Consider the following 14998-nt stretch of genomic DNA (forward strand, 5'->3'; position numbering starts at 1 on the left):
TATTCTCCTATATACTTGTTTAATAGTTTCAGGTTTCTTTTTTATTCCATGTTTAGGTATTTAATCCATTTGGAATGAAATTTTATCTATTTTGTGTGAAGCTGAATCAAATTTTATTTGTACTGTTTAAAGAGCCATTCATCCCAGCAAGATTTTTTGAACAGTATATTATTTTTCTACTGATTTATGATATCCTATTTTTCAAACAGCAAGATACTATCTGTTCATGAGCTTATTTCTAGATTACATTCTATGGCAATAGTATATATATTTATATATTACAGCTTATTAATATGCCTTGATACTTCTTAGGGAAAAAGTACCCTCAATATTACTGTATACCTTTACATTTCCATATTAATATTAAAATTAAAAGTGTCAAGTTCTCTGAAAATAAGTTACATTAGGATTATAATTGTAAATGCACTGAATCTATGCATTAATATGGAAAATCTAAATCTTTACAATATTAAATTTTCATCATAAAGATGTTTTAATTCCACTTATTACATAAATATTCCCTTATATAGTTCAAATAATTTTATAATTTTCTTCATAAAATCCATACATAGCTTTTTAGGCTTATTTATTCCTAGATCATTTGTAATTTTTCTTACTATTGAAAACGACAATTTTTTCTATCACATTTTCTAAGTAGTGATTACAGAATCCATTGACTTTTCTATGATGAACTTTACCCAACAACCCTGATAAACTCTTACCAATTTTAATAGCTTGCCCACTGATTGATTCTCTTGGGGTTTCTTATATGGATAACTAAGGAATCTGGAAATGATCATTTTGTCTATTGCTTTCCAAAAATTTGACATTTTGAGCAGTCATTCTTAAAGATAAAACTTCAGGAACTTCTGATTCTGAAACAGCATTTCATTTTAAAAGTACCACAAAATGCAAAAGGGCTATTATCTATATATATCACCCAAATTCTTTTTTTTTTATTAAGGTATCATTGATATACAATCTTATGAAGGTTTCACATGAGCAACATTGTGGTTACAACATTCACTCATATTATCAAGTCCCCTGCCACACCCCATTGCAGTCACTGTCCTTCAGCATAGTGAGATGCTATAGAGTCACTACTTGTCTTCTCTGTGCTATACTGCCTTCCCCATCACCCCCTAGATTATGTGTGCTAATCATACTGCTCTGTAATCCCCTTCTCCCTCTCTCAACAACCCTTCTCAATCTCTTCCCTTTGGTAACTACTAGTCCCTTCTTGGAGCCTGTGAGTCTGCTGCTCTTTTGTTCCTTCCACTTAGCTTCGTTGTTATAATCCACAAATGAGGGAAATCATTTGGTACTTGTCTTTCTCCACCTGGCTTATTTCCCTGGGCGTAATATGCTCTAGCTCCATCCATGTTGTTGCAAATGGTAGGATTTGTTTTCTTCTTTGGCTGAATAATATTCCATTGTGTATATGTACCACATCTTCTTTATCCATTCATCTATGGCACTTAGGTTGCTTCCATATCTTGGCTATTGTAAATAGTGCTGCGATAAACTTAGGGGTGCATATGTCTTTCTGAACCAGGGATCTTGTTTTCTTCGGGTAAATTCCTAGAAGTGGAATTACTGGATGGTATTTCTATTTTTAGTTTTTTGAGGAACCTCCATATTGCTTTCCACAATGGTTGAACTAATTTACAGTCCCACCAGCAGTGTAGGAGGGTTCCCCTTTCTCTGCATTCTTGCCAGCACTTGCTGTTCCTTGTCTTTTCTATGTTGGCCATCCTAACTGGTGTGAGGTGATACCTCATTGTGGTTTTAATTTGCATTTCCCTGATAATTAGCAATGTGGAGCATCTTTTCATGTGCCTGTTGGCCATTTGAATTTTTTCTTTGGAGAAGTGTCTGTTTAGATCATCCACCCATTTTTTAATCAGGTTATTTGCTTTGTGGGTATCATCCAAATTTTTAAAACCAGAAAATAACTGATGTATTGACAGTGCTAAGATAAATTACCTGCTAATGTCTATATAGGATGAAAAAACTTTCTCTCTTACACACATGCTTTTTTAGGTTGAACTTCCCATTTTAAAAAGGAAAACTGAACTTAGAGGAATTTTTATGTAAAACCAGAGAACCTACATGTGTGAAATGGATGCATGGATTTTACTTCAATCTATCAACATTTTATGTGTAACCTTCCTTAGTGCTTCTACCAATGTGGGGTAATTTCCCTCCCAACCACTACTACAAACTCTTTGATAAGGCATAAAAATAGACAAAACAACTACATGCCACATCAAAGCATGACAATTCCTTCCCAGCCCTAACAGCTCAGTATTCTATCCACTGATAACCCATGGATTCTATGGAATATTAATGGCAATCAACATTGTTCAATTTTAAATTCCTAAATTAAGGTAATCCAGCACTGTAATTTTATATAAACCATTTGATAATTAATAAGAATTTTAAATACAGCATTTTTATTTAGAGCTTCTCATATTAAGAAAGGATTAATCACAGCTGAGTGAAAAATGATTTACGTATAAGAGACATAAACTTTCCCTTTAACAAACTGATTATTCAGCTAACATTTGTAAAAGCCTACCAAGGAGAGGACAGTGACATCAGGCTGAGCACTGAGTGACAGAGATAATTAAGATCTAGTTTCTGCCCTCAAGAAATCTAACATCTAGTACAGTATTTTTCAACCCTTTGCTACCAACCAAAAACAGGTAACTAACATTACCTGGCTTCGCCCTGTGGGGTTTATTTTCTCCTTCCCTCTTCTTCCCACCCAGGGAGGTGCTGACCCTCTTCAGAATAACTCATTTAGCAGGGGAGACATATGTAAAGAATTGGTTACAATACAGTGTGAAAAATGCTATTATTTATGTTATCCTATCTCATTTTAGGTCTCAAAATAAATGAAAACCTGAGCCTCTCTTTTAAGTTACTGACTTCTTCACTAAAACAATGGCTTTGTTGACTTTTTTTTTGCAATGACAATGGCTAAAGATAAGTGATGTCCATTATTGATATGACAATCATTTGAGAAAAATGCTATTTCTACCACAACATACAAACAGTAAACCTGGAAATGTTGGTAATCTTATGGGGGTCTGTTACTTAAAATACCTGTTTTATTTTTTAATTTGGGGAGCCAATCCTTCTTAAAGCCTGGACTCCTTTACAAATCATCCTTGAGAGTAAAGTTTATTTTCTTTTCTAAATGTGTTTGCCTCTTTTGACAAGGCTTCCTAGGCTGAGAGAACCAAATGCACAACCACATAGGTCTAATCACAACATGGCATTTTCGGAACTGCAAGAACCCTACTTAATTATTTGAAATTGTATTATATAGAACAAACGAGAACTGGTGAGATAAAGGTAAAAATGTGAAAAACTTTTTTGGTATACTCAGTTAGTAAGAAATGTGTGCCTTTTCTATCAGCTCAGTATTTCTTAAACTGAATTCCAAGAACGATGTGTTTTCAAGGAACTTCAAGTTCTATATGTGAAATCAGAAAAACAATCTATAAATATACTCATATTCTGGATCACCTAGATGACCTCACTTTAACTTACTACTTCCATTTAACATTAGTATCCAAGTTTGCATTTGTGTTTAAAATCTTGCCAGTGATAACCAGTCCATTCAAAATGACCACATTTAACATGAACATGTTGATGAGTATGTCTATAGTGATTTAAGACTGGGGCATCTCATCATCAATCTACATATTCCATTATATTCATGTTGAATTCTCTTAGCAGTTACAAAGAAATAAGTTCTCTTTTGCAGTGTTAAGTCTCAACTGAAAACAGTCTGATGTGAATCTGTTATTTAATGAATTGCTTTCATCAGGTATCGTGAAAAACACAAGCAGCACAGTAACATAACCCTAATAAACTCACTGCACACCTGCAGACTATAATAGGTATATAACACCAAACAAACACCAAATGACATAAAGGATGCAGTATGTATGAAGGATTTACATCAGTTAGAAAAGAAAAAGTCAGAGGAGAACTGAATTATGCAGCACATAGTACAGACCTGCTGAAGACAGTAGTACCCGTGCTGCTAATCAGCAATATTCACCTTTTGAAGAGCAACTTCAGAAAATTTTCTGAAATCTGCTTTAGGAAATGTTCTTATTACATGAAAGTAATGTTCGAAATTTGAATCTTACAGCAAAAACTACTCATTTTATACTTTTGTTTCAATTTATTTTATAAATGTCTTCAATTTTATAGTTGTATAAGAGTATTAGAAATATAAACCTAAGTTCTTTTGTAAATATTCTAACTAAAATCACTCACAGAAGCCTGATACTGTAGACTGTCAGGGTTCAGAGCCCACACTACCTCTTCACCTTAATATCTACTCAGGGATCATGGCCTTCATTCCAAATGATTATTTAAAAAAGAAAAAGAAAAAAGAAAAGATTATTTTCTAAGTGCTATTATCTTGATTTCCTAAAAGGCCTTCTTTTTCCTATTCTTAATTTCTTGCAAAATTTTTCCTGTTCTATCAAAATCACTCAACGTTCATCTCAAAAGACTCTGTGGATAAGCCGTATTTCCCAGATGTTTGCATCAGGGTCTAACCCACTCTCTTCCGGAGCTCAATGTTTCCTTTATGACATTCACAACTGGATTCCATACAATTACCTGTAGAACGATTTTAACTCCTTCACTGTATTATAGGTTTTATGATGACAGAACTGAGTGGTCATTCATTTTTTATTATAAACAGAGCTTATTACAAAACATTATCAATATAAATAAATATTTACTACATACAAATATTAGAAAGTCTTTACTGCAGCAGTGTAAAATCATTTTGTATATCCACTTAAAAATACACGATGTAGCCTAACTTATAATAGATACTCAATACGTTTGCAATCTCTGTTCATAGCAAAAAGATGTTAGGTATCACTCTTGCTAAATTTCATTAGCTTCTTGTAAAAAGTCAATAATAGAATTAGGCCTAAGTAGATAAATCTACTTTTATTACAACTTCAAATGATAGAGAAATTGTGAGGGAGAGTACAGCACCCGAGTAAGAATTGTGGAGGAGCACAGCATAGCTTCTGGTTGCTTTGATCAAAGGTAATATATTTCTTCCTAAGGTTTTTTTTGCCAGGAATTACAGTATACACAATTCCCACTGTAAATGCATTCTGATGACTGAATATTTATGTCTCCCAATTGTGATAATCAACAATATTTAATACATCTTTTATCCAAGATATAAAGAATACTTTACTAAATTTAACAGAAGAATAAGAAACTCACATTACTTAATCTTTCATTTTAGAAAAAAATTATTAAGGTATGAAAAGGTTCTGTTATGATTTAGATACACCAAAATCAAGGAACTGGGTATCTGGGATTCTAAATAAGGATAGTATACTTAATAATTTCAAACTGTTTCAGAAACAAAGACTTAAAACATACCTGTCATCCAAAACAATAATAATTTCACCATGTTTAAAGGTGAGTTCATTGTCCTCAACGGCTTCAAAATCATATAAGGCTCTCACTTTTCTTGCAGCTTTATTGTTTAACTGAATCTCTGCAGGTGGATATAAGGACTTGGTTTCCGTGTGCTGTTGCTTCTGTTCTTGCAGCGATAATTCAATAGCTAGTTTGAAAAATGAAAATACCGGAAAAAGGACATCCAGAATTAATTCTGATTTTTTTTAAGTTTATAAAGAAATATTAGAAAGCTGTATTTCCTAAAAATACATCAAGGAAATATTTTATTTGCCCAATTAAATGCTAAATAGTTAACTTTCTTTGGGAGAGAAAGAGGCAGGGCAGAAATTCATGCCTTTTTAACGTTTTTAGTATCTTCATTATTCATGTTATAACCCCACGATACACATATAATTTCTTCAAGGTTTCTTACAGTGTCCCCTACATGTATTGTTTTTAACAAAAAAGCAACCACTTGTTATGGCTGTGGTTTCAAATACCACAGGGTGGTTTGCTTAGTATGTTTACCTTGAATCTGATAACCTGCATTTAAAATATTCACAATAAATGAAAATTTATGAACACATTCACCAAATTCATGTTTTCATAATGGCGCACACATACAGCAATTTCAATAATTCTCTCTGATACAGATGTTCAACACAGGTAGGTGGCTGACTGTACTGATTAGCAAATTCTACACATTTCAGATCAGCATCTTGGCCTTGCTTCTCTTTCCATTACTGCAGCTGCTCCTGAGAACTGACTATGCTGCACATCTATGGCGGCACCTGTTTCCCTGCCTTCCTGCCGTTGCTCAATCCTTGCCACACCTCCTCCTCCACCTAGCAAATAGTTTGTGCCCTTAGAGCAGAGATAAAATGATACCTCTCACACAAACACTTTCACGAGAATTTACCATTCCTATTTTTAAGAAGTACATGATTCTATTTACACATGTATCGAACAGCTCTTTTATTCTACCTTAGTTATTACAAGGGATTCATTACAGGATTTGTAAATCAATATAGCGCCTAGGATAGAGCTCAGCACATACTTATTTCCTCCCCACTCCCAACCAAAGGAGAGTTCGGATTTTTAAAATAAAGTTTTTGCTCATTCCTTATTATCACAGACTGTCATATACAGCAGCTATTATTTTTATAGCAAACAGATTGTGACATTATAATATGGGTTGCTTTCTATATAGGACAAGCCATGAACATATTTCTGTGCTTGACTCATAACTTTGGCATTAAAGAAAAGGTGAAATGTAATCCCTCCAAAGGTAGGACATTAAATACATAATATTGACAAAGATAACAAATTAATCTTATATCATGTCAATTGTTTTCCTTACTTTTCAGACCCCATTAGTTTTTAGATTTGAGGTAATAAAAGTATACCATGCTAGCATAATTTTATTTCAAAAAAGTATCTGACAAGAATGTTTTACTAAACATTATACATCTTGATCATTTACCTTTAGCTATGTCTTCATCTTCTTTGTTTTTGTTCGATGACGTACCGTTTTTGGCAGCAGCTAAGACAGTCTATAAATGTATGAGTAAAATGAACACAACTACCCTTTCAAAGAAAACACAAGCTCTGTAATTACTCCAACATGCTAATTAAAATAAACTGATATAACTAATCAGTTTCATTTGAAAGTGAAGTCCTTTATGATTAAATTTTAAGTAGCTGCTTTCAAATACTAAAATAGAACATGAGAAATTTTCAAAACATTATAAACTCACAAAGGGCATGAACTGGTTTACATTTTGTACGAATCTTAGTATTTGACAGAGAACTTGGCATAGAAAAAGTACTTAAATACAAATCTTTCCTGATTGTACTTCCTGATATCAACTGTCCAAAGTCTCTTACGCAGTGAGAGATGCTAGACCGCTACAAGTGCAGAGCTACAGAAGGGGCAGGGAGAGGCCATAATGATTACTGAAGAGAAGAGGCGGAGGGGAGAGACACAGGTGTGCTTCTAGGAATACATGCTAGGCTCTCTCTTACTACTTATGTGTTCAAATGGTGGTGGCTTTCAGGCATGCGGAGGAGAAAGGAAGGTCATGCTTACATTTAAAGGCATGGATGACAAAAGGTTCCAGGATTGTGAACCATCAACGACTTCTTTAACAAATATTTTTTAGAATAATGTGTGGAAAGGACAGAGCCAGAAAACGGTTGCTTTTTATTACTTATAAGACTTTTGTCCCAAAATTCTATCTTGAACTCTTTGGCCTGGTCAATTATAAAGATATGCTTTTTGTCTCTCTAATCTACAGTCTAAAATTTAAAAAAATATTTAGTGCTCCTCTTAGTCTCTTTCCCTAGCCCACATCCTAATATCAATTGGAAGGCAAGAGGCAGTGAGAGCAAAACAGAAGATAAAGTGTTTTTCTCCCACAGACCTAAATAAATAGTCCACTTTATGACTCACTATCCCTGCCTCCAACCCTGTCCTACTAAAGCTACTCCCTCTCTCTACAGATAAATTTCTGGTCTTGTAATGCCACCCATCTTATATGTTAACCATTCACTCCAGGCATATTCACTCTTGAACAAAACAGTCTTGAACTTCCTCAATTCCATGAATATGTTCATGTCATTCCTCCCCTGGTATGACCTCTTCACTCTTGTCAACCAATCAAAACACATTCCAGTCTAATAATTCTACCTCTTTACTTCTTCATCATTCCAGTCCAGAGTTACCCTCTCTCCTGGCATCTAGTCAAGGTACCCCCTCATCTGTATTTGTCATTTATAATTTAGTTATTTTTCACATGTATATAGCTACCCTTCTTGAACATAAGGGCTCTATCATACATCTACACCTTTTACAGATTCCAGACTTAGAGTAACATTGAACAGATTATTAACAGCTGATTCACTTCTCAGAGTTCTGACATATAGAAGAAACTCACTCAACAATTAGAATATACTAGGCAGGCACTTGGGGAGTGGAGGTGGGTAACTGATTACGACTGATGTTGCCCAGCTTTTACATAAGATACATACCTTCAAAATAGTATAGGGTCAACCACAGGTCTGAATGAATCTCTTACCTGAGAACCTGCTGGTGGAAAAGTAATTCCTTCTTCTTTCATAGACTTGACAGTTGCAGATATTAGACTAAACTGAGGGTCCTTTTGAAATTCTTCTGACCACTCCACCATTAAGGATTTCAGTTTTTCACATACTTTAGGATGAGCCTTTTAAGAAAAGGCAAAGAAAAAAAAAACCCTGTGGTTAAACTAAGTACTTCAATTATTTAACAAAGAGAATTACCACAAAAAAAAATTCTCTTTAATTATATGAATAGCAACAAAGTCCAGCAGTCCCTAGTCTAAATGAGAACTTGGTAAACGCCTATTTATATTTTAAGATTTGGTTGTTGCTTCCAAAATTACCCTTTTTAAACATCAATTTCTAAGTCTTACTACAATGACAAAAAATACTTTCTATTCAGAGCTATTTGATGTTTTAGTACTTTGAATTTTAGATTAAGCTTTTTAAATCAACTAAACTAAAATTCTCATGCGGCTGACAGCATGAGAATAGTGCTGTTCCACAGAAATCAGTAACAACCACCCTACCATGAAGACCCACTCCACCCTGCTGAAATAAAGGCCCCCTTTGCTCACCATCTCTAATAGGAATCAGTACAAATTGGTGGTTAGTTTGGACTCTGAAGTCACAGAAACTTGGATGATTGTCAGCTATGCCAATTACTAGGTGCATGACCCTGGACAAGTTACTTAATCCAAGCCTCAGTTTCTACATAATCAACAGAAATGACAAGGATTATTAAGAACATTAAATAAGATAGTATATGTAAAACGCTTAAAGCAGTGACTGCTTACTGTCAATAAAGGTTAGCTATTGTCATTACAACATATGCTTTGGGAGGAAAATAGTTTTTGGTGCTACAAATGAAAACCTCAAATTTTAGAACAGGAAGTTTATTTCATTTCAAATTTATCTAAAAATGATTTCATTTATAATACAATTTTATTAATGCTCTATATAGTTAAAATTATATACAGTATGTGTATTTTTTTAATGACTTAAATTTCTTCTCTGTTTAAAATTTACCTTATTTTTTATCACAGCACGTACTTCTGTTGCAAAATCACGGGAACATACTTCTAAATGAAATATCTTTCCACAGTTTGCCACACAAGCCCCAAGAAGCTATTAATTAAAATAAAAATCAATATACAAATGTTGAGATATTATCTTACTTAACTTACTGAAATAAATAAACATTTAAAATTGGGTCAAATAATAAAATTTTTACTTTACTTACAGTTAATGCCTGCAGAGCAACATGAGGAACCTTATGATTTACCCTTTTCATTATGGCTTTTAGGCAATCTTTTGCTCTAAGAAAAAAATGAAGAAGATTAAGTATTTATTCAGAATTTCAATTCAAATATTAAAAATATAAGGTCTTCTAATACCAAATAACCTTAAATTTAAAAAATCCTAAAAACTTCACTTTGATACAGAAACAAATCTATAAAATAGTTTTACACAATCTTTCACTCAGACTTGTAGAATGTTAAAAAAAGAAAGAAATAGCTTGTTGCAAAGGTTGCATATTCCAAAATTAAGAGTCAAATCATTTCAAAAAAGTCAGTCAACATGAGAACTATACAGCATATAAATTATCTTTTCATTTCCTCAAGACCGACTCAATTTTCAGACAGCAAATTCTTTTCTTGAAAAAAAAAAAAAAAAAAAAAAAACCCCACAGGACATATATAGTTTTAAAAGGTATAAGTACAAACATGCATCAATGTACTCTGAAAGGCTGTAACGGAAAAAAATGCTTTCACCAGTCTCCCACATATCTCAAATATAATCCACATTCTCCTCCAAGAGAGCACCCTTCCTTCATAATCACTTTTTTCATTGTGATGTAACTACATTTACTTATTACTGAAAGACGTTTTCAGTATATTATCTATTATATTATTAGACTTACTTCAATATCAAAAGGCTCCTATACATGTCTAAGTCACAGGGGAATTCCCTAATTAACTCACCTATTCATTGTTAATATGTATAACTATTGTGTCAAGACTTTAAATTATGTATTTGAATATATATAGCTCAGTTTTTCAGTTGAATTCTTTTCCATTTGTTCTTTCAGGGAAAGGTTAGTCCTATAAATTAATGGCTGCACCAGGAGCTCTTTACGTTTAGCTCCCAAAAGTAAATAATAAAATCCTACTATCCTTTCAAAGTTACATATGAAAAAGAGACAAGTTATTAAGCTCCTAAACATTCACTGGGCCTAATTGGGCATCTTACCCATTAGGAGTACTTCCAACTTTGTCACATATGTCCATAATAAGACTCCAATCTTCCGCAGTGTTGTACTCATTTGTGGCTTTTTCTATAAAATATTAGCATACACAAAAATTAGGACATCTTATGTAACACTCAAATATCAAGAAAGACAGTTCTTTTGCCACCTATAAAGTAACTATGAAAAAAATTCAGAAGATACTTTTACTAATTTCAAATTTGAATGTATAATTAAATGAATTAAATGTTCTAAGTACACCAATAAATGTCTTCTAAACAGTCAAATAGTACTAAATAAATTACAAATTATCAATAATCCTGTCAAATTCTAATTTAGAAGAAAGCCTTAAAAATGTGTCATCATATTAAGAAATATAGATTAAACTGTTCACTGAAGCATTGTTTTTAAGAGCAAATGAAGATTAATAAAATACATAAATTCGTAATAAAATAATAAATTCATAAAATGGAATGTGAAAATGGGGTAAACAGAAATAAACTACATGCACAAAAATACATAAATCTCAAAATATGATGATTTGTTTTGGCTTATATTGCGTTACAATAGCTAATTGAAAATATAACACTCACATGAACTTTTTAACAGCTTTATTGAGATAAAATTCATACCCCAATACAATTCACCTGTTTACAGTGAACAATTCAGTGTTTTTAGTATATTCACAGAGTTGTGCAACTATCAACACTAATTTTACGTTTTCATCACCCTAGAAAACAATTCATACCCACTAGTGGCCACAGCCCATTCTCTCCATCCTAAACTACCACTAATCTACTTTCTGTCTCTATAACCTATTCTAGACTCTTCATACAAATAGAACCATTCAATATACATGTCTTTTGTGACTGGCTTCTTTTAGGTTCATCCACTCTGAAACATGTTTCAGTACTTCATTTCTTTTTATTACTGAATAATATTCCATTGCATAAATACACCCCATTTTATTTATCCATTCATCAGCTGATGAACATTGGGTTTTTTTTCTTTTAACTTTTGGCTAATAGGAACAATGCAGTGCTGCTACGTTTGTGTGGACATATGTTTTCATATCTCTTTAGTATATACCTAGAACTGCTGGGTCTTGGGTTAATTCTGTTTAATTACGCTAGGAACTGACAATTTTTCAAAGCACCATACCCTTTAACATTCTTGACAGCAATAAGTGTATGTTTCACATAAAGTTTTAAAACATTCAAAAATACACTATATTCTTTAGAGATACATACAGATTAATGTATATAGAATGATAAACATCAAACTGGAGGTGAAGGAGGGCTCAAAATGTGGCATACAGAGGCCTAACTGTATTCATAAAAATTTGTTAATGACGTTGTACAGTGAGTATTCAGAAATTCTTTATTTTCAGCATGCTTTTTTGTCTGAAATATTTCATGATCAAAATAAAAACTGAAAAGTAAACTTTTAAAAAGCATAATCAAAATGATTGATTTATGTTGCATTTTTACATTAACTTTTATAATTTCAATATCAAGAGATATTTTTCCCCTGCTAATACAGAAGGGTGAAGACATAAAAATTTACTTTAGAACCATTTTCTTTATGTCTTTTCTCCTTTTAATATATTCTATAATTTAAAATACAGCCAAACTTGAATACTACATACATACAGACTTATCACAATGATAAGCAGAGAAGAGTGGCAACCATCTAGAGCAGTTCCTTATTTAAAAGCAAGGAATAATAAAAGAAGCCAACAAACAGCCTTAGCAAACAGCTATACTTTGCAAGTAGGAAAGAGAAATACAGAATCCAGTTAACCTCAGTTAAATGCTGGAACTCAATTTTTAAAAAATGCAAATTGCCTAACTATTTTTATGGATAGAAAGCAATTATTTTGCCATAGGTGATAAAATAACAAGCCAGAGATCTTAGAAGAGTAACATATTTTTGTCTACGATAAGTTTTAGACTTAAGCACCAAACTTAACCTACTCAGGTCCAATTTTTTCCCTTGTACAAACATGAGTAACTTCTACGTGGGAAAGACCAGGCTGTATAATTTCAGAGGTTTAAAAATGCTTGACTATTTCTTAATCACGTGTCTAATAAATTCAGTGAATTCAAAAGTACAGATGAGAAAAAGAAAACCCCTCCTAATTCTACCAACCTCTTTTAAAACCATGATGCATATCTTTCCAGGCATTTTTCTATGTATTGAAACAATAGTAATATATATGTAAAACTAAATAAAATAGGACCATAGGTGTTTCCAAAGAAAGCACCCCAAAACTGATAACCCCTTCCCTGCCAAAGTTATGAACAAGTTGATAAATAAAACCAGGTGTTATATCAGTTATTACTGAGAAGCTTTAGTGCACTGCATGAACAGGCTTGCTCATGGTGAGCCCCAAAGCTGGACATGCCTTAGAAGTAGACGGGCAGACCTCTCCATGCAGAGGGGAGCCCCAGCACAACTTACTCCACAGAAGTGGATGAGAAGTCACTCAAAGGCTTGGGAAAGGCTATCTCTTACACAAAGGGCATCTGCAGGCCCAACTACTCTCACATTTACCAATCAGGTAAGTAATAACACCAAAGATGATAAAGAACACGGCAGACTCAGGGTGACACTAATAGAACTCCATTTTCAAGAAGGAAACCTCAGGGGTAGACAGAAAGTATTTCCCACAATATTGTGATTATACTAAATGTATAATTTCCTAACCTTCATTTCCACTTATAAACATCTACCCATGTTCATAAATATACATCTATACCAATATTTTTATTAGTTGCATGATGTACAATTATACAGAGAGGCCACAAAGTGCTTACACATGCTAGTGAGAAGTTACTGGAAAACTAGTTTTAAATCCATCAAGTACTCTCAGCCTCTTCTTTGCTATACTCACTGGTGTTATTCACACTGATGCCCCACGTAGAAGATTATAATTAAAAGAGGTCAGGATTTCATGTACAGGCCCTTATTTAGATGTTTCACAGCCTCAAATAGCCTGCCAAAAATATTTAATCTCATGTTTCATGTCTCTGCCATGACCTCTCCCTCTCCTCGGCGCCCAGAATGAATATAAGCCCCATTATGGCAAGAATTTTTTGTTTTGTTCACTATCATTACTTCAAGTGCACAGAACAGTATCTGGGGGCACAGAGTAGGCACTCAGTAAATATTTGTTCGAAGAATGAATGAATGATGCTAGTAGCCTCTCCATATCCTATTACCCTGGTACAGTGGCTGGAGTGCGGGAAACAAGAGTTTCTGAGTTTGCAAACTCTAAGAGCCTTTGCGATGTTCAATGTGGCCCCAGGAAAGTCTGTGCAAAGTTCTGGATCAGAAAGAGCTTTCGCTTCACTGCTGCTTAGACAAACATGCAAGGGGCTGCATAGAACCAACTTCAATAGCAACACCATGTGGCAGCAAAAGGCAACAGCACTAGTGGGTTTATGAGGTTCCAGTTCTCTGCTAATTTACCAAAGAAGAATGACATTACTACCTTCATGGGGGTCTAAACCAGGAGACAAGGTAAATACAAAGGGAATGCCTCGAGAAGCAAGGACTTATTGTATAGATTATATAGGTAACTAACCTTGTATCTTGAGTCTGAAGAGCAAATCACACATATTACATGACTTGCCAGCTTCAGGCTTATATTTTCTCAGCTTATGCTGGGGTTTTGTTTTTACTGTATAGATCTATCATTCTTTCTTTTTATAGTATCATTTGGCACAGTGTTTAGAACTGCCTGAAGATTAAATATTTATCCATATTCTCTTTTGCATATATATTATTTCTTTTCTACAAGTAAATCTTTAGTCTCTCTGGAATTTCATTTGGCACATGTGAGGCAAGAACAGAAAAATATCTTTACAAATTACTTGTCAGTAGTTTCAACATTTAAAAATCTATCCTTTCCTCTTTGATCTGAGAAGCCAGCATCATCAACTACCAAATTTTGTCAGTATATATGTGTATGAACACACACACACACACACACACACACACACACACACACACACACACACACACACAGTTGAGTCTGACTTTGGATCATCTAACAACCTACCTATTCCTGTTAGATCTCAACCATTAAGGATGAGTTTTTCAATTTTGGCCACGTGATACATAATTAAATGTTAAGCCTATTCACCACCTCCCAATAAACCTTCCAACAATTTCAAAAATAACTAGATAGTGTATTTTTTACTT

The 14998-nt window shown here is 33.6% G+C and overlaps 1 protein-coding gene across 5 annotated transcripts in view; it reads right to left on the minus strand.

Annotated features, from left to right (window-relative positions):
- Positions 1-14998, minus strand: part of STAM2 (signal transducing adaptor molecule 2) — a 48489-nt gene that overhangs the window by 22278 nt on the left and 11213 nt on the right. For 4 of the 5 annotated variants that reach the window (XM_036996044.2, XM_036996043.2, XM_036996045.2 and 1 more), the window contains 6 exons: positions 10795-10879; positions 9785-9860; positions 9571-9669; positions 8541-8687; positions 6947-7016; positions 5443-5629 (listed from right to left, as the gene is read on the minus strand). In XM_036996044.2, the coding sequence (XP_036851939.2) occupies positions 5443-5629; positions 6947-7016; positions 8541-8687; positions 9571-9669; positions 9785-9860; positions 10795-10879 (664 nt within the window). The remainder of the gene's footprint in view (positions 1-5442; positions 5630-6946; positions 7017-8540; positions 8688-9570; positions 9670-9784; positions 9861-10794; positions 10880-14998) is intronic. The other variant, XM_036996046.2, reaches the window with a different exon arrangement.

This window comes from Manis javanica, chromosome 7 (assembly GCF_040802235.1).
Source record: "Manis javanica isolate MJ-LG chromosome 7, MJ_LKY, whole genome shotgun sequence".
In the NCBI taxonomy this organism is placed as follows: domain Eukaryota; kingdom Metazoa; phylum Chordata; class Mammalia; order Pholidota; family Manidae; genus Manis; species Manis javanica.